Source organism: Vigna radiata, chromosome 4 (genome assembly GCF_000741045.1).
Source record: "Vigna radiata var. radiata cultivar VC1973A chromosome 4, Vradiata_ver6, whole genome shotgun sequence".
NCBI lineage: Eukaryota > Viridiplantae > Streptophyta > Magnoliopsida > Fabales > Fabaceae > Vigna > Vigna radiata.
This window is the reverse complement of record NC_028354.1, coordinates 14,819,193-14,838,962: the sequence shown is the minus strand read 5'-3', so window position 1 is coordinate 14,838,962 and position 19,770 is coordinate 14,819,193. Positions and strand designations below refer to the sequence as shown.

General features: G+C 33.5%; 2 protein-coding genes across 3 annotated transcripts; one reads left to right on the top strand and one right to left on the bottom strand.

Moving 5' to 3' along the window:
* The first annotated feature begins 421 nt into the window (after nt 1–421).
* On the top strand, nt 422–4,519 carry LOC106759103 (ferric reduction oxidase 2). 2 transcript variants are annotated; one of them, XM_022779529.1, is made up of 9 exons: nt 422–628; nt 733–965; nt 1,062–1,167; nt 1,295–1,483; nt 1,643–1,877; nt 2,656–2,983; nt 3,150–3,393; nt 3,484–4,160; nt 4,300–4,519. In XM_022779529.1, exons 2-9 carry the CDS (start codon nt 773–775, stop codon nt 4,437–4,439), a joined length of 2,112 nt encoding a protein of 703 aa, XP_022635250.1. In that variant the 5' UTR covers nt 422–628; nt 733–772; the 3' UTR covers nt 4,440–4,519. The 2 variants fall into 2 exon arrangements, with proteins under 2 accessions (XP_022635250.1, XP_022635251.1); XM_022779530.1 differs by lacking the exon at nt 422–628 and having other exon boundaries at nt 730–965.
* A 1,314-nt stretch (nt 4,520–5,833) lies between these two features.
* Nucleotides 5,834–19,525, bottom strand: LOC106759246 (RAB6A-GEF complex partner protein 1). Its single transcript, XM_014642326.2, has 23 exons — nt 19,150–19,525; nt 18,574–18,681; nt 18,302–18,450; nt 17,643–17,724; nt 17,094–17,509; nt 16,434–16,866; nt 16,131–16,354; nt 15,687–15,882; nt 15,397–15,542; nt 14,844–15,018; nt 14,656–14,709; nt 13,689–13,868; nt 10,209–10,321; nt 9,347–9,526; nt 9,163–9,220; nt 8,704–8,763; nt 8,571–8,612; nt 8,343–8,470; nt 8,118–8,253; nt 7,949–8,026; nt 7,652–7,768; nt 6,474–6,536; nt 5,834–6,376 (listed from the first exon to the last, which is right to left on the bottom strand). The coding sequence occupies exons 1-23, from the start codon at nt 19,294–19,296 to the stop codon at nt 6,290–6,292; spliced, it is 3,372 nt and encodes a 1,123-aa protein (XP_014497812.1). The 5' UTR covers nt 19,297–19,525; the 3' UTR covers nt 5,834–6,289.
* Nucleotides 19,526–19,770: the final 245 nt, after the last annotated feature.

Below are 19,770 nucleotides of genomic sequence, written 5' to 3'. Positions count from 1 at the left end.
GTGTCATTTTGAATTTATATTTAAAAAAATATTTAAAACGAACCAATCACAAACTACCAGTAGTAAAAAATAGTTGTTAAAAGAACTTTTCTCAAAACACTTATCTCAAAATTTGGGTTTGCCTTGTTTTTAAGAAATGATTCATTAATGAAAAAAGTTTATTTAACAACTCTTTTTTTGATAACTTTTTTTATTTCGTGTGATAGTTTGTGATTGATCTGTTTCAAATATTTTTTTTAAAATAAACTCAATCAGACCAATAAAATAATAAAACTTGTTCTGTTTGTCAAAAAATTGTTTAAAAAAATTGTTAAAATATCGTAATCCTTCGTTAACATATGCTTCTCCTTCTTGTGCAAAGAAAATTCCTACACACTCGAAACACGCGCAGACCAACATGAAGTTGTTTGAGGCACGAGCCTACGAAGGTTGTTCTTCTTAGTTATTAACCGCAAAATTTTCAGTTAAAGTGATCCCAAGTTATCTCTGATTATTCCTACTTAGACTCAGCATCCAATTCTCAACACTCACCTGAAATGAACATAAACCTCGCTTATATAGAGCCAAATATATAGGGTAGAGCGATACCAACTTTCCAGTTTCCACCATTTCATCGTCAATTCATCTTGTAAATGCCTTTAGTTTTCACCACTCATATGTATATACACAGTCACACAAATATTAGTTTTTTTTTTCTCTCTACAAACTGTGTCATCATTCTCTCTTGTGTAGAGTATAAGGCAGAAGAAGAGAAGGGAAAGAGAAACCAAAGATGAATGTAGAAGTTGAGAAGAAGTCGCTTTCTGAAGAAAAATATGGCAGGGTTCAATCTGTCATAAGGTGGTTGGTGCTGGTTATGTTTGTGGGATGGATTTTCGTATGGATAATGACTCCCACAAACACTTACCAGCAAAAATTGAAGCATCGTCTTCTAGCAAAGACTGAATCTGTTTTTGATACACAAGGTCTCCTTCTGATTCAGCTATATATATACATATGAGCAAATTCACTTCATGTTTATAGTTGATATCCAAAGTCCAATTAATGATATTCTTTAGCAGGTGCAAATCTTCTGGTTTATACTTCTCCAATCTTGTTCATAGCTGCTTTGGGATGTGTCTACGTTCACATAGCCAAAAAAGGAAAGGATTCCGACATGGAAAAAAGGTCCAATATTTTCTCATTCTTGAAACCCCCATTTGGATCTTCTTATCGTATTCGTTCTGCCAAGAGCTTTATTTTGTTAAAAAATAGTTCTGAATAACTGGTTTTATTAATTTGGTTCATGACGCAGAAAGAAACACGAGGTATCCATATGGAAGCGTTTGGTTCTTGTGAGAGGCCCTCTTGGCATAGTTTCTGCGACAGAACTGGTTTTCTTGTCTATGTTTATAGTTCTCCTCTTATGGTCCTTTTCAATCTATCTGCACATTGGCTTTGCCAAAATCACCCACAAATCAGCAGCAGAACAAGGTGTAAAACTGTAAGAACATTCTTATCAACCTTACATTTCAAAAACATGGTTAGTTACAAAACACGTAACTTTTGCATCAAGGTTTAGACTTTTAGTACTAAATTTTCTAATGATTCCTTGGTGTTGGTGATGGTGGTATTTTTCACTTTTTATATTCATTTTTTGCAGCTGGGAGAAGAGACTAGCTAGTGCAGCTGTGAAATTGGGTTTGGTTGGGAACATATGTTTGGCATTCTTGTTTTTCCCAGTTGTTCGTAGTTCCTCAGTGCTACCACTGGTAGGACTAACACCAGAGAGTTGCATCAAATACCATATTTGGCTAGGACACATTGCCATGACCCTTTTCACAGCTCATGGTATTCTTTTCATCATCTATTGGGCAGTTACTCATCAACTTTCAAAGGTTCATCTTCATGTCCTTCCTACTATATATCTCTTTCCGTTGGTGCTTTTTGAAATTTAAGTGGTAAAATTAAATAAAAACTCTATAAATTTTAAAATACGAAGTATATTTAATGTTTTCCTCATTGAATAGTAGTTAAACCGTGGAAGTTGTTACAGTAAGAAATTATTACTATCACCAGAAAAGTTAATGTATTCATGAAACTTCTAAAAAGTAGTGCAGCAATGCAATAATAAATGGAGACAATTTATTTTCTTGGGAACGTGAAGAAGAGAAAGAGTGAATGGGGAATACACTGAAAATAATCAATAATCCATTGAAACGAGTGCTCACTCTCACTAACCACACTCAAGGATATAAATGTTGATGTTCAAAATTTCTAATGCTACTACGACACAGTTTTACATTTATTCATGAAACAAGAAAATAAAAAGTAAGTAAAAATAGTATTAAATGAATCTAAAAAGATTAAAGCGTATAAAAAATCATTTTCCTTTCTATAAATCAAACAACAATAGCTGCATATATAACAGAAAGTATCTCAGCTAATAACAACGTAAAACTGTGATTTAATTATAGCTTATTATCTTTGAAGCATAAACCAAATTTCTGTAATAAGTATCTTAGAAACCATCACATAACTTTTATTGACAATGTAAAAAAATCACAGTAGCAAGCTATACATGCATGGACTCTAATTCATAGTTCAATTTGAGATATATTTTGTTGTCTTGTCTTTGGAGACATGATTGTGTTTTATGTTGGAGCTATGAAGCAGATGTTGGAATGGAAAAGAAAAGGGATTTCAAATGTGGGGGGAGAGGTATGTTTGGTTGCTGGTTTGTTGATGTGGATTGCAACAATCCCTCGTATTAGGCGTAAAGCTTTTGAGGTCTTCTTCTACACTCACTACCTCTACATCCTCTTCATTCTCTTCTTCATGTTTCACGTTGGCTTCTCCTATGCATGCACCATGCTCCCAGCTTTCTACCTCTTCTTAGTTGATCGCTACCTAAGGTTTCTGCAATCAAGATACCAAGTTCCTCTGATTTCTGCTCGTCTTTTGCCTTGTCAGACTCTACAACTCAACTTCTCCAAGAGCCATGGTATATACATATATATATAATTGACACAACACTCCTCTATATATGTCACTATTATTTTACATTTTACATTCACTACCTGTTGCTGTGAACTCTTGAAAAAATATGACGATATATTAGTAAGATATTTTGCATCAGATATTATGTGACATGTTTTGGATTTTGGCAGGTTTAACTTATAGCCCCACAAGTATTATGTTCATAAATATACCAAGCATATCCAAGCTACAATGGCATCCATTTACCATTACTTCTAATAGTAATTTGGAGCCAGAAGTGTTGAGTGTTGTCATCAAAGGTGAAGGAACTTGGTCCCAGAAGCTCTACCAAATGCTTTCAAGCCCTTCAGCAATTGATCATCTCAGTGTCTCTGTTGAAGGTCCATATGGACCTGCATCAACCAATTATCTAAGGTCTGCATGTAATGAACCAAAGAAAATTTACATGCAATTTTCACTTGTGGCTTCATATCTGACAATGTTTTGATTTCCTCATATAACTAGGTATGACACTCTTGTGATGGTTAGTGGAGGGAGTGGAATCACTCCCTTTATCTCCATCATTCGGGAGCTACTGTATTTGAGCACAGCATTCAGATGCCGAACGCCAAAAGTTATCCTAATCTGTGCTTTCAAGAACTCTTCCTATCTCTCAATGCTGGATCTGATCCTTCCAAATTCTGGCACCCCTTTTGATATTTCTAACATGCAACTACAAATTGAGGCCTACATCACAAGAGAGGAGGAGCATGTATTGGAAACTCAAATCCACGTTCAAGATATAAGGTTCAAGCCCAAGGCAACAGATGCACCCATATCTGCTATTTTAGGTCCTAACAGTTGGCTTTGGCTGTGTGCTATAATCTCATCCTCGTTCATTATTTTCCTTGTCCTAATTGGGATCATTACACGATACATCATTTTCCCAGTAGACTACAATTCTAATAAACCATTTTCACAATCTTTGGGGTCATTCCTCAGCATGCTAGCAATATGTGTGTCCATAACAATGGCTGCTAGTGTAGCTGTTCTTTGGAACAAGAAACACAACGATGTAGAAGCAAAGCAGATTCAGAACTTAGAAGGGGCACCATCGGCAGATAAAGAAGTGGAAAGCCTACCCCACCAATCCCTTATTCAAGCTACAAAAGTGCATTTTAGTGTAAGACCTGATCTGAGAAGTAAGTCATTAGCTTATCACTTCAAGGGTAATGCGTTTTAGAACCCTAAAAATTTAGTTAGAAATAGTTTTCATTACATGGCCTAGAAATTCATCAATCAAATGAACATTCAATGTTTTTTTTTTTTCTCATTTTCCAGGAATGCTAATGGAAGTTGAAGGAACAAGAGTTGGAGTTTTTGTTTCGGGACCAAAGAAGATGAAGCAGGAGGTTGCAGGCATTTGCTCATCTGGTTTAGCAGAAAATCTGCATTTTGAATCTTATAGCTTTAGCTGGTAATTTTACAGGGACTTCTGTAAAAAGGTTTAGCAGTTTTGTTGCTTTAATTCTAATGTAAGTTAGCTATCCAGAAATAATTAGGTCCTATATTCATTGCTTCTAAGAAATTTATTATACAAAAAACAAATAAAACTTCAGTTAAAAAGTGTGATTAATGGATAAATAGAATGCAAAGGTTTGCTCAGAAATTGTGATTATGAGATTCTATTCTATCATGACATGCCATTAAGAATAGAAAAAAGATAGCCACTTTTTATTTTACTTCTTTTACAACCGATTTTATATTTAACCAATAAAAATAAAAATAAATATAAATAAAATTTTAAAATAAAATAATAATATTTATGATTGTTAAATAGAAGTATAAAAGAATGATAATGTCAAACTATCATGGTCCTAGAAAAAATGACAAAACATACCCCTCTATGTGCTTCATATTCATTCTGTATTAATTAAACTAGTGCAATATTTTTTATTAAGTTAATATAATTATTGGTTAAATTTATAGTTAAATTAATATGTTAATTATAATACACTCAAACACCATATAATCATCAAATGCTCTTGTATAATCTTTCATAGTTATCACTAATTTTGTGATAATATAAAGAATTATCAATATATTTTATAAATATGTATTAAATTTGATGGATTATACTAGTTAAAATAATTTATTAAATAGTTCAATTTTTATATTAAATTTGATATTAGTGAGGAACGTGTTACACTTGGTCCAAGCAAATATTAAAAGTAATAGGTAAGTATTTATTAGTTAATTAAACATAAAAAATCAGATATAAATACTTTTCGCTTTGTCTAATTTCTCCTCTTGAGTTTTGGCTTAATCCACTTTGTTTTTCATCTATGATGCATTTGATATATTGCGAAATTTGAGGAATCAATTTTGATGAGACATTAAGTTTCTGCAGTGATGCTTTAGCACATTAACCTCTTTATAAGAAATACTAAATTTTTTAATAATTTTTAATCTAATTACATTTAAAGATATATATATATATATATATATATATATATATATATATATGAAATTCATTATTCTAGAGTGAATGATTTCATGGAATAGCCTGTTGGAACATTAAAAAAAATGTTTTAATGGAGAGAAAATTCATCCTCAAATCTAACTATTGTAGGTAACCGATAAGAAATAATAGAAATTCGTAAATCTTTCATCCTCACTCAATTCATGCATCGGAAGGAACATTTTTATATTTAAATTCGAAAAAATACTTTTAGTTACTTGAAACCACACGTGCATTTGTTAATTACGGTCATGTTCAGTTGACTACACTCCACATGTTAAAAACAATAGTTTATATATCAATAAGATAGAAGTGCAGAAAGAAATAGGAATGAATAGCAAACACGGAACAGAATGTAACAATTCAAGGATATAAGCTCAATTATGGGAGAAAATGAAGTGCATAAATTCTACTTTGAATGTTAGGCTGATCAACGGCATATAACTAATATATACAGCGAGATCTGTTTATGCTTTTACAAAAACACATGTTACAAAATGTGATCAAAAGTGAAAAAAATAATGAAATCCTCAGACATGCACAAGCCTCCCTACAGATATTACTAACCTCTATCTACATGTACTATATTCTGGATTCATTGGATTAACATAAAATAATTTGTTGTCAACAACATGGTAAACCAGAGAATAATAACTTGGTATTCTGGTCCCCACAATCATATCCAAGGGAAAGGATGCATAGTCCTTACGTGTGCCATGATCAATGAGATTGATATGTAGCCAATCAGAAAACCATCCAATCAATCAGATATCTTTCAGTAGGAATCGAATGTGAGATCTATATTCACTTTTACTTTCTTTCTACATTTGGGACTGATGAAAGTCTCTCTTCCAGGTCTGCCAGCAAATCTTGATATTCTGTAAATGCTGGGTGTGACTGTAGTGCAAAGGAAACAGATAGGAACATCATATTTAATTCATTCAAGTGTACATGCCATGATGCCAAGACAATAGCCTACAACAAGTAGATATACCTCCATAGTGGTGCTGTACGTTTTCCACAACCGAATATCATGTCTGAACAAGTCAAAAAGAACCTAAAAAATCTCAAAAATACACTTGTCAACAAAAGTGAACCCTTTCTGAAATGGAGAAAGATCCACATGTGACAAAAATATCTCCCTTAGACACAATTGGCAACCTCTTTAAAAGAAAGAAAAATAAAATTATATATATATATATATATATATATATATATATATATATATATATATATATATAAATGTGGCATATTGAAGCATGTTCCCGGCAAGACAATCCAAAAGTACATTCCCACATCTCTTTCTGTCAAATAACTAAATGGGTATTAAGTTTATGCGATAGTCATTACCAAGGATACACACACACACACATAAACTAAAGATTACGGTTTTCTATTTAGTTTACCAATTAACTTATTAAGCATGTCATAATGAAGGAGCTTCTCAAACTACAATTATGTAAAAGAAAGAGACAAGAAAGGAAAAATGAGCCATACTAACTTGGAGAACATGCTTTACACATGTCACACAACTTAGGTATTTTGAATTCATCACATAGAACGACAGCGAAAAAGATAGAGATGTAAACCATAGGTTCAAGCTGGGTAGATCAATCAGAGTGCTTTAAGGGCTCTATAACAAAAAGGTAACACTCAAACTCAAAGGAAAATTTGACCACGACTTTTACCACAACCATAAGGCCTAAAATGTCATATGGAACTAAATAAATGTAAACGACGAAAAGTTAATGAGAAAATAAACTCTGTAACAGATGACGTATGTTGCACTAAATGAGTGAACATTCTGGAGAAAATGGGATTAGAAATGTTTCAGAAAAAAGGTTGGGGTAGTACCTACGATGGAAAAGATGGAAAAAAAAGTAATGTTAGCTCATTCGGACATGCATGATGATGAGTGATGAAGGCCCCACCCAGAAAAGAAAGTCTATTTAAAGGCCAGTTTTACATTCAGAAACAATTCCTCCCACCAATTTCCAATGTAAAATTTGGGTACACATCGCAATTACGTTCAATAGTTCGTAACCCGTTACCTTAAACTTTCCAAATCTCTCTCTTCTTTTTTTGGCTTATAATTTCAACATTAGTTTTGATGAATTCATCTCAGCATAATTTCAGATCTTCCTGTGCTTTACAGACAAAAGTCAAACATACCTCAGAACGTCTTAAGAGAGTAGCCAGGACAACTATCCATTCCTTAAACTTCACAGAGCACATATGTGCCAGGAGAAAATCAGCATCCAAGCGGCTCTGTAATGTTCCCATTTGAAACTGAAAACAAGGAAAGGTTTGTATTATAATCAGAAAATACAAATAAGGCTTGAGTAAATAAAACAAGGAAAGGTACACCAAGAATCAAAGATTGTATGCATCAACAACTATACCAAAAGAGATTGAAAAGAGAAAAGGTGATGGAAAAACTAAAGAAATGGAAATGCTAAAATCCAAAACCTTTTGGCTTATTAGTTCAAGTCCAGAAGCAAAATTCTCCAACCGTGCACTCCCTTCTTTTTCGCGTTGTAGATACTCCTACAATTGGTGCCATTGAACAATTTAAACTCTTAAAACTAGAAAGAAAGTTATCTCAGGTACTAGAACAAATCAATCAGTATTATCTTACCACTAAACCAAATTGAGTGCCTTTTACAAATGCAACAAGCTTGGAGAGCTCTTTCCCAGCCATCAGGTAACTAGCATGATTTTCTAAAATATTCTTAACAGAGGTAACATGGGCGCTTTGTTCTTTGAATGAAGAGCTGCTCCAGAGGTAATTACTAGTTAGTATGGTTGTCAATTTGATGGTAGTGCAACCAAAAAAATACAATTGACTAAAGTTTAAATGAACCTTTTATCTGATGATTGCTTCCTCTCACTAGAACGAAAAAGAAAATAGCCTAAAAATCTTGGAGACAGTTTATCTGAATCAGTTGGTGCTTGGTCATATTCCCGACCAGATCTCAGCAAGAAACGCACCTTAGAACCCAAAACAAAATAGTTAACAAAGACGGAACTTGCACAAGATTTATTACTTGACCAGAAAAAATGATAGTCCAATGGCATTTCAAAATAATACCAGCTCCCCAGCAAGCTCATACAATGATTCATCAAGTGTTGCCTGTAGAATTTTGATAATCACATTATTGATGCAACTAAAGTTCATTAAATAAAACCAAAAAAAAAAAAAATTAAGCAATCAAACCCCAAACCTGTAATAACCGTAAAGCACAGTACTGACTGACAGCAGGACCTTCCAGTTTGGCGATGACCTGTTTTATTCATGTGAAATTTATTAAATTTAACTAAGCAAATCTAAAACATACTTAATACTGCAACCATAACAGAAAAAATTCCTATTTATATTTTTAAGAGTAAGAGTGCACAATGTGAGAGAATAGTCTAACAAGTTAGAAAATTTAAAACCCAATAAATGTCAGAATTGTCATCCTTAATACAACATTCAATTCATAAACCAATTGTCAGAAAGGAGAAACCCTGGTATGAATATATATATATATATATATATATATATATATATTATATGTGTGTGTGTATGGATATGTGTGTGTGTATGCGCATGTGTATTTAAGAAAAGGAAGCAAAGAATGATAAGATATTAACATTTCTACAGATAAAGGGACCTATTGAGAAAGGCAAGTGAGTCTTACAAGTATATAGCATGCTGCAGTGCGGTACCATCTACGTTGAAAGCATTCCTCAAACAATCTATACAGTAACCCCCAAAACAGTTAGACATCCAAAATATACAATGAAAAAACATTTACAACACAGTTCCACATAGTAATCAAAGTTGAAATTAAAATGAAAACTATAGATGCTAGAAGAACATACTCAGTTGATCTTCCAGCAGCAGCAAACAAATCTGCCCAATGACGACCATCTGTTTTTCTTGCAACACTTACAACAACATCAAGGTACTCTGGAAAATTCCTGATCAGGTCACAGGTCTTCTCTAAAAGAGAGCTTTTAGCATGTTTAACAACTGAGATCTGGTTCCTGTTCACATTTGGCCTGGAATAATTGGGATGACAATTAAACAGCTAACACAAAAACCATACGGCAACTAAGTTTTACTGCAACTATCAAACTTCCTCAGACCAAATTAATATCATATTTCAGATTAAAGAAGTGATCTGATCATGAGATTAAGTCCTATTGATCTTATTAATGAGGGCTTCTGCAGGTAACTTTCAAAGTGTTTAAGGTTTATAACTTCTAGACAGGTTTTCAGTCTGAAGAAAATCAAAATATTGATCTAGGCCATTAAACTCTGTTTTTATGAAGGCTGTTGAAGGTAAATGGCTCCTTTAAGGCACCAAAATCAGCAATGAGAGCACACAGGATGAAAAATTTACAAAAAATGTGAACTATATCGATCTAACTGTTACATTTAAGGTTCTCATAAATCAAGTCTTGCATAATTCTGTATAATTTAAAAACTAATTGATACTTTATACAATATCCAATCTAAAATACAAGTAAATAGCTACTATTAGATTACAGTACACACCTACAAATGCCTAGATATCTAAAATTTGGTTTGTATGATCACAAGAATAATATCCCATGATTCAATAATTGCATTGATGAAATTTACTTCTTGAAAAGTGTAATTATACATAGTCTGCCACTTAATAAGTGTTCATTGATCCTGTCCCATTTTTAGAGTATTAACATTTCCAGATTGAAGTACCTTGATATATCTGCTTCAAAAACTGTAAAAAGAAGCCACTCTAGACAATGTGAAAAATGAGGCTTCTCGGCTGATAGCTCTGCCAGCCTTAAAGCTTCCTCAATTTTGTCCCTCTGGAAGAAACATAAATGAACAGGAAATAATCAGATAAATATCTCTTTTCTCTATAGAACAAGAGTTTATTAAGAGAGAAATGATAAGTTAAAAGAACCAGGTCCAACATGCCTCTAAAACAAAATCATAAAAAAAAAGCAACAACATGAAACCCCAACTTTAACCAAACAATTGCAGGCTCCCAAAACATTTTGAATATGTGACAGGCCTTATATCTTGTTGAATCTATTGTTTCTTATACAATAGAGCTGACAAATACGAAGAGTAGAAATTCAGAGAATAGGCTATCCTTATCAGATATATAAAAAAGACATATATGTTCCATCTAGTACAAAAACAGGACAAAATCTGTTTGACAATTCCCACATCCTCTGTGATAGTTTTGAACTATTTTCTTATCTAACTCTTTGTATGTTTTAAAGCAATGGATCACAAATTATGGCAAATAAGAATAAAGACTATGACAAATTCAACAAGTTAAATATCAATTTCCAATTCATGTAGCACCTGAAAGTAAAAAATTGCAACTCTTACCAAACTCCTCAAGGATCAACATCAATAATGAAACTTTGCAATTTCTCTTTTTCTTTCTTAAATACTTGTTATGTTCATAAGATGCCTAATAAGAATATACCTTTGACTCTCTTTCTTTAAATTTAATATTCATACGTGGCCCCAAAGTGAGGCATATACATGGTAGTCAATCAGAATTCAAATCACGAAGTTGCATTATTTTACGATTATAATCCCTCTAAAGGATTCAAATCGCTCATGAAATCACAGGAAATATAAAATCTTAAGTAAATTGGGAAAGTCAAAAAATTAGGAAATTCAAGTGAATTTTTTCAACTTCATGATCCGATCCATTTCAAAGGTTTTGACCCAGTTTAATCTGTTCATGCAGTTTTAAAGTTAGAGGCCCTAGATTTGGTGCCATGCTGTTTGAAGCTTCTTCATTGTCTCTGCATGACTGCAAACCCTAACATCAAAGATGCTGCTGTTAAATCAAACCCTGAACTTAACCACCATTATTCTTCCTCCTTATGAGCAAAGCTGCAACCCACCAATTCTGATAAAAGTTATATTACTTTGGTGTTTACGTTTTATGCTTCATGAGTTGTAACTTGTCCAAAACTTGATGTGTAGTGAATTTGTGTTTTCGAGTTAAGATTTTTACTACTTTATGGCTACTTATTAATATGACAATTGACGTTTATGAAGTACGGAGTATATGTACTAATGTGTGTATATCTCTCTGTCCGTGTATGTGTGTATATATGTATATATATAAAAGACAATTTTTATAATCAAGAATATCTAGATTATAAATGTATGTATTATTATAAACATTTTTATTTATTCTCAATCGTATCTTTATTATAAGAGAATACCGAGTCTCCTCTATTTATTATAATGATTCTGTTTTCTCAATTGTCTCATAAACACATGGCATCAACTCAATGTCTACCTGTTTCGTATAGTTTAACAATGATTTATAGATTTGGGAGTTGGTTCCTTCTCCAACTGGAAAATCAACCGATGGGGGTCGGTGGTTGAACACTCAATAGAGCAAAGTCCTAATGGTAATATTGATTGCTATAAGGCTACCTTGGTCGCCCATGGATACACAAAAATCTATGAACAAGATTATACTTATACTAACACTTTCACTCCTGTTAGAAAAATGACATTTATCCGACTTCTATTCTCCATTGCAGCTATTTGTCAATGGAATCTGTTTTGAGTTGACATCCAAAATACATTTCTAAATGGTGATCTTGATGATGAATTTTACATGCAAAAACCTCCTATATTTTTTGCTCATAAGGAGTCATCTAATATGGTACATTGTCTTTGTAGGTCCCTGTATGGCTTCAAGCAGGCACCCAGTGCATGATTTGAACATTTTCATACTATCATCTAATGGTTTGGAAGGATGCAAAGTGATGTTAATCATTCTCTCCAATGATGTATCTACCCAAACGACATTCTTATCACAATTAATAATAAGGCAAGTATTTCCCATCTAAGGCAATATCTTACTCAACAGGTCCAAACAAAAGTTCTTGAACATTGAGGCATTGTCTCTTTGGTATAGATATTACACAATCCAAGGATGGTATGATCATATCTAAGAGAAAGAATGCTCTAGACATTTTAAAAGAAACAAAGATATTAAATGCTAAATATGTGTACACACCAATGGATCTGAGCATCAAACTTGTAGCTAACCAAGAGTCGTATTCTGACCATGGGAGATTCAAACGATAAGTTGGTAAGCTAAATTACCCCATTGTGACTTGTCCTGACATTGCATTTGCAATAAGCGTAGTAAGTCAATTTTTAAAATTTCCTTATCAAAAATGCTCTTGACAAAGACCTTATTTATGAAGGTAAGGGAAATACTCAAGTTGTTAGGTATTCTATTGCAGACCGGCAAGGTCACTAAGCAATAAATGCTCCACTTCATATTATAGTGTTTTTGTTGGGGGTGATTTAATATAGTGAAGTAAGAAACAAAATGATGTGACAATATCAATTGCAAAAGCAAAATACAGAGCAATGACATCATCCACTTGTGAGCTCATACGGCTAATGTAAATCCTCAAAGATCTTAAATTTCAAGAAAATTCTCAAATGCACCTTATATGTCACAACACCTTATATGTGACAACTAGGCAGCATTACACATTACCTCTAAATTTTTTCTTTTATGAGGACCAAACATATCAAGGTAAATTGTCATTTCATGAGAACAGTTGGAGTTTGGAGACATCACTAGATTTGACAACTCTGGCGAATGGTTGCAAATGGTTGACCAACAAATTCGCCAAGTATTTTTTTAGGAAGACCAAAGAACAATCATGTTTGCAGCAAAATGAGCACATATGACTTGCATGTTTTAACTTGAGAGGAAGTGTTATAATTATAGAAATAAGGCACAGGATTTTTATAATGAGCAATATCTAAATTATGTATTATTGATAACGTTTTTCATTTATTCCCGTATCATAATTTTATTGTTAGAGTATACCAAATCTTCTCTATTTATTATATTAAATCCGTTTTCTCAATATGAATAAAGCACATGCATTGTCTCGTAATCACACAGGTTGACCTCAGCACCTCTGCATTTTTTATAGTTTGACGATGATTTTTGCCCACTTCTAGATTTAAGGTAAAATCCTGATTTGATTGCAAAGACGATATTTATCGGTCAGTATAGTGAATGGATGCCATACTAAAAAAATTTCTTTCAAGAATTGAATGAGAAAAAGCAACCAAGAAACCAAAATGTCCCAAAAGTAGAATATGAACCAATGGTTCAAGAAATTATAACAAGCTTGATTTAACTCAATATAGTACCTGAAGAAGATGTCGTAGTAAGCAGTGCAGTATTGTTTGTGCTTGAGGAGATGGTTCAAAACATGGAAATTCAGCACTGGCTGAAAAAGAAATTCTCTGGGAAACACCAACAACTACACCAGCATTTGGAAGAAGTCCCAAAGGGTAAACCTCACGATCAAACTCGAGCTCTGGGTCCAGCTAAAAATTGTGGCAAATACCAGTAAATTAACTGATTTCAGAATGAAGGAATGACTGAATTTATTTGCTTTAAATGGAATAAATTGTTTTTCTTTACAAGATCTATTATCTACCAGATAAATTCTAAGACAATGCAGCAATTACTCAATAAAGGAAACAGAGTAAAGAAGATAACAAGTCAGACATGCTCTGTCTAGTTCTTCATTTAGGGTAAAACCAAAGTATTCTAAAGAATATGAAGCCAATCACATACACTAGCTATGTGGACCTTCAATTGCATGTGATTTCTTCATAATTATAGTACAAGGCATAATAGCATTTTTGGTCTCTATATTTGTAGCAATGATTAAATGTTTTTCCTCTATTTATTTTTTAATCAATGTGGTCCCTATATTTTCTAAAAGGCTGAATGTCATCTCTTTCGTTAGATTATTAACGTTAACATCATTCCTCCTATTTTTTCCTTGGAATTGGACAATATGTGTAAAATAAAGTGGGTGATTGTATTAACAAATGTCAACTCATCATCCTCTAAAAGATGTTAATGCTGACCTAATGAAAGGGACTATAGAGTCTTTTTAAAAAATACACGGACCACATTAGTCAACATTAAGTAAAGGGAAATTACTGAATCATTGCTACAAGTATAGGGACCAAAAATACTATTAAGCTTATAGTACAATATAAACAAAAAGGTCTGAAAGAATGAATACAATATCAAATGAGTACGAAGTAAAGCATTCTGTTCAGTGCAGCCTACAAGGTTGTAAACATCCTTTCTTCATACCTGTAAGAAATCTTCCTGCTTAAAAGGATCAGCACCTGGAGATGGATACCAAACCTGCAACAGTAAACTTCCATGTAAAAACTATCAGACAAGTAAAGAGGAAATACACCAGAGGTGAATCAAAGTCATAAACCTCGTCAAATTTACGGAAGTACATACAGTAAACAGGAAAGATCTCAATGAGTTACCTGCATTCCACGGTGACCATAATCTAACCATGAAACTTCCTCAATCAAATTTGTTTTATCCTCAGACTGACCACAGGTGACCCAAAATAGTTCAACTGAATCAGTAAGATTTCTCTCCCTTCCATCATCTAGATCAAGAAGTGAAAGCTCCCCATTTGCCCTCAATATCAAACATCTAGAACAAAAAACACTTTCATGAGGAAACTGATATGAAAATATAATCCCACCTCCTGCATTGGGTGCTTCAACCTAGTTAATTTGTCTTGGCAAAAAATATTTAAGGAAAATAAATTTCTTTAAGATGAATTATTAGTTTAAGAAAAATAGCACTATTGGCTGTAAGAATAGCAACAAAAACAACAAAGTTTAGCAAGCCAACAACTCATTTAGACATCATAGATGTTTAAATTGTTATGAGATGACAACAATTACACGAAATACTTTGTTGTAATGCATTCAGATTCATGGATAGTGGTATTTTGAAATGACTTAATAAGAGAAATAGAAAAACCAAGTGGAGAAAGTGAGTAAGGCTGTTCACAAGAACATATACCTTGCTGGCTCTCTTGTTAATGAATCTGATGAAACTGAACTGTAATTGTTTGAAATAGATTCTCTTGGAAGTTGATCAGGAATGAATCGCATTGCAGCAGGATGGCTCTTGGCAGTAACAATTGAAAGTTCTCGTACTGCAGAAAGCTGTTTGTCATGTTATCACTTAAAAATGTATAACAATGCGGGATTTGTAAAAGAAAATTGAAATAAAAAAGAAAAGGAGCATAACAAGAAATAGTCTTACTCAGGCAAAAAAAAAAAAAGAACTATTTGAAAGTATGCATTTACCTGTAAATATGGATTTCCTGAAGGAGATAATTCACCAAATAATTTCACATGGAATATGTGGACATCAAATGGTCTATAAGTTAGAAGCATATGATCTTGGTAGACATCCATCACCATTGGTTTAGCAAGCAATGGTTTTCGACAGAGTAATGAACTTTGATCGAGGTGATATCTTGGGTAAAAGAGCAATTCATAGCTGAAGATAAAATGAGGAGACACAAGAGACAATGAATTTAGAACAAATTGGTGTTGCATGATGTTACAGAAAGACATAATTTAAATGAGACCTATTTCTTTTCTTGTGTATGGGCATGTATTAGAGTTAGGCTTTTTCATACAGGTACATTGTTGAACACCACTTGATTATGAAAGATATTTTTGACAAGCACTAAAATTTGTGAAGTATCAACAGCATGTAACATGTTAAGTGCAAAAGCATCTCACGTGTTGGATGAATCAATATAGTTGCAGACAACAACAATCTTCCCCAGCCATAACAAGCCTTTACACTGAATCTTTTGCTCTTGAGTAACATCTCCAAATACTCTCCATCTTTTCAGTCGTATGTCATACAATATCAAACCATGAAGACCAGCAATAGCTAAGTACATCCCATCCTGGCTAGCTGCCACATGTTGAACTGGCCAGTTTTGGGAAATATAAGAAACCTGCAAAAACATTTCAACTTTAGAAGAGATATCCATACAGCAAATTACGTGTTCACAATTTGACAATCAAACACATAACTGGAAGCTTAAGATGTAGCATTTTAAGTTCATCAGTCTCTTCTGACTGCACAATCAGTAAACGGTCTTCTCCATAAATCACTTGACGGATATATGTAGTGCCTGAAACACCTCTGCTAAGACAGCATTTCCCAAATGAGAATGATAGAATTCTTTCTGAACACCCTTCCTCAATAGCGTAAAGTCTATATCCATATTCATCCCACTGCATCAGTGAGGTACCACCCATCAATGGTTCATACTTACAATCATGGTTTGGTTTAGCAATTGGAGAAGACATGGAACTTAAGCCTATTTGTCGTACAGTTGACATCAAGCGACAACCAGAAACAGACCAAACTGTAAGCCCCCTTAACTTCCACCCAACTGCAAAAGCAGAATTATCAGGTGTCCAAGCAATGCAACTAACAGGACCAGTGTCATCCATTGAATATCTGCAATATAATATTTCAAGCCATCAAACCAAACTCCATCTAAATAAAGGAAAATACTCCTCTAGAGTGAGTTTATATCTAAAGTGTACAAATAAGAGTGTATCTACACTTGGTTTTAAAAAGGTATATATCATGATCTTACCACATTCAAATTCAACGGAGAAGTAGATATCATGAAGGTTTCAATCTGGTGCTGATTTATTACATGTATAATAAACAAAACTTACCCCCAGTCATACAAAGAGACTGCACGTATAAGTGATACTGATTCTGCCAAATCATACAACTCCACTGTTCCTCTTTTAGTACCAACAGCAAGAATTTGCTGCTCTAGAGCTACTGAGGTACAGACAGCATCACCACCAGACAACCTCTTTTCTGCTTTGATACAGTCAACTTGCTTTAGGCCTTTTTTACTCACAGAACATGAGACAAGCTGCCCGTCAGAATACAAGACAAATAGCAACCTCAACGGAAGGCAAAGTTCCAGTTGATTGATTTCAGACTTTCTAGGAATAACGTGATTGAACATAAGAGCCTTCGGGTGAGATTTAGGAGAAAGACCATTCTCTATTGTAAGTGACATTTGAGAATTGTCAAAGCTAGTAGTGGGTTGTGGATCAAATTCAAAAGCCCCAAAGAACTGTCAGGAGATCATAAAATGATAGTTAAAAATCAAAACAAAAAAGAAATATTATTGCATACACGGCTGGATATTGCCAGATACCAAGGACCATACAATGTCCAAAATTGTTTAGTTGAGTATTTTAAATTACCTCCCCTTTCCAAGATATACTGTATAAAGTTCCATCAGAAAGTCCAAGTAACATATGTTTGTTATCACTGATAATATTGCTCCTGACAAAACAGTAGAATAAAGAGAAGTATCAAGATCACACTGCAAATGGCTTCAGATTTAGACTATGATACACAGAGTGAATCACAGAAATTTGACACTTTCTAGGAAACATTGAGGTATTACAACATTAGTTTATAACTTAGATAAGGCCAGTGGGTTAAAAAGAAATCATGTAGACACCCAATTTCCAAAATAATCAAAAACCCATAATATGACACTTACCGTTGATACCAATAGTTACTTTGTAAAGCATTGGCAGTTAACAATCAAATGCATACAGACTTTTACAAATGGCATATTCTTCGGAGCTAAGATAATACTTCTTCTACTTTTTATTTACAAATACCTAAACTCATAGTGAGACATTACACTCTATTTGAACTATCACAAACTAATTAACATACCTTTGCTGGTTTCATAAAATGGACGATATACAATTTTAATTACTAAGAAAAATCCTATGCAATTCACATTCCACAATCCATACCAGTAGTAGTTTAATAGTTTATTCAATCAAATTGATTCATCTCATATAGATGAAGAAAATTATAAAATTAAAACGAGCAGGAAACTTACACAGACAAATCCTTTACTGCAAAAGGAACTTGCTCTGTAAGCAGAAGAGAAATGATAGCTAGGCACAAAGCAGAGGGTTGTCTACCACCAGTGTGTATTCTTTTATCTGAGAACTGGACTTTGAAAATATGAAGAAAGAAGGTAGATGTCTGCAAACGGAAAATATAGATGTATAAGGAAGCTGAATATGACTTGAAGATTTCTACTTAGAATGTCAAGTTGGTCATTCATAGAATATATCTTATCATGTATCAAAAGACTAGCAAACTTACAAGAATAGCAATTAATTTGGCATCAGGGCTCCACACGGCCTGCATGTTTTCTCCTTCCCTCTGCAATGAATCTGAATCTCTCTTGTACTTCCCCAGTCTCACTCTATGCTGAACCAACAAAATATCATAAACACTGTTAAGCCCAAACTCCTTATACCCACATTAAAGCAATTATTCCCATAGCCCCATGAAACACACTTCATCTTTTATCCTAAGATTAAAAATAAATAAACAAATCCATTACACTCAACTTCAATTACCCGCATTTCAGAAACTCACCTCCATCAAAATCCAATTCACATTTTTGCCAAAAAAATAAATATTAAAACAATTGAGTATAGTCACGAATTCACAATAAACTCGCCTTAATGAAAACCAGTCCACACCCAAGAACAACACACACACACATTAGTTCAAACCCAGACACACATTAATTCAAACCCAGACACACATAAATAATCAAACACCCACATTGCAGAATCCCACCTCCAGGAAAACCCATATCAATTCTCTCCCAAAAACAAAAAATTTATACAGAACCCAAAAACACAACCGGTAAAACACGGATCCATGTACCTGGGAAGTGCTCCAAAGCTCAAAGTGAGTGGGGGACACAACGAGCAACGTGCGATTGATAACTTTGAGGTACACAATCTTCTGTGCAGATGGACACAGTCCTTGCTCGAGAGGGATGACCTGCGGCCACCCATATGCCATATACATCTTTTGCCTCTTCTCTTCTCAGATTCGCTTGATTGTTGCAATCTGAGACGGATCTAGAATAAGCAGAGCGATACGAGGGACTGCAAAATCGAGATCACGAGCATTTCATGAGAACGCCAATGGTTCAGCTTTGATCCACGATTCTGATTTGCGATTGGGAACAACAACCAAGTTCAACTACAAGGCCATCCCCAACAACACACTGAAAATTAAATTAGAATAACCTTTGTATCACAGAAAATTGTATACATAGTAATACTGATAAATAATAAATTTATACATTCTAATGCCCATTTATCCACCTATATGCCACTTAATAAAGATTTTTATATTAATTTACATTGCCATAAAATTAATATATACATAGATATAATTTTAATTTGCCATTAATTTGATTTAACTTACAACAAAATTTGTATATTTGTGGAATTTTATCTTTTAATTATTATTCTTAAAATTTGTCACCTATAATCT

Excerpts from the sequence above, each read along its gene's own strand:
- LOC106759103 (XM_022779529.1), top strand. The coding sequence starts at position 773 with ATGAATGTAGAAGTTGAGAAGAAGTCGCTTTCTGAAGAAAAATATGGC. Across the intron at positions 966-1,061 it reads ATCTGTTTTTGATACACAAG|GTGCAAATCTTCTGGTTTAT; the intron begins GTCTCCTTCTGA and ends ATTCTTTAGCAG. Across the intron at positions 4,161-4,299 it reads TGTAAGACCTGATCTGAGAA|GAATGCTAATGGAAGTTGAA; the intron begins GTAAGTCATTAG and ends CTCATTTTCCAG.
- LOC106759246 (XM_014642326.2), bottom strand. The coding sequence starts at position 19,296 with ATGTATATGGCATATGGGTGGCCGCAGGTCATCCCTCTCGAGCAAGGA. Across the intron at positions 15,019-15,396 it reads TTAACAAGAGAGCCAGCAAG|ATGTTTGATATTGAGGGCAA; the intron begins GTATATGTTCTT and ends TTTTTGTTCTAG. Across the intron at positions 14,710-14,843 it reads ATGGTCACCGTGGAATGCAG|GTTTGGTATCCATCTCCAGG; the intron begins GTAACTCATTGA and ends TTACTGTTGCAG.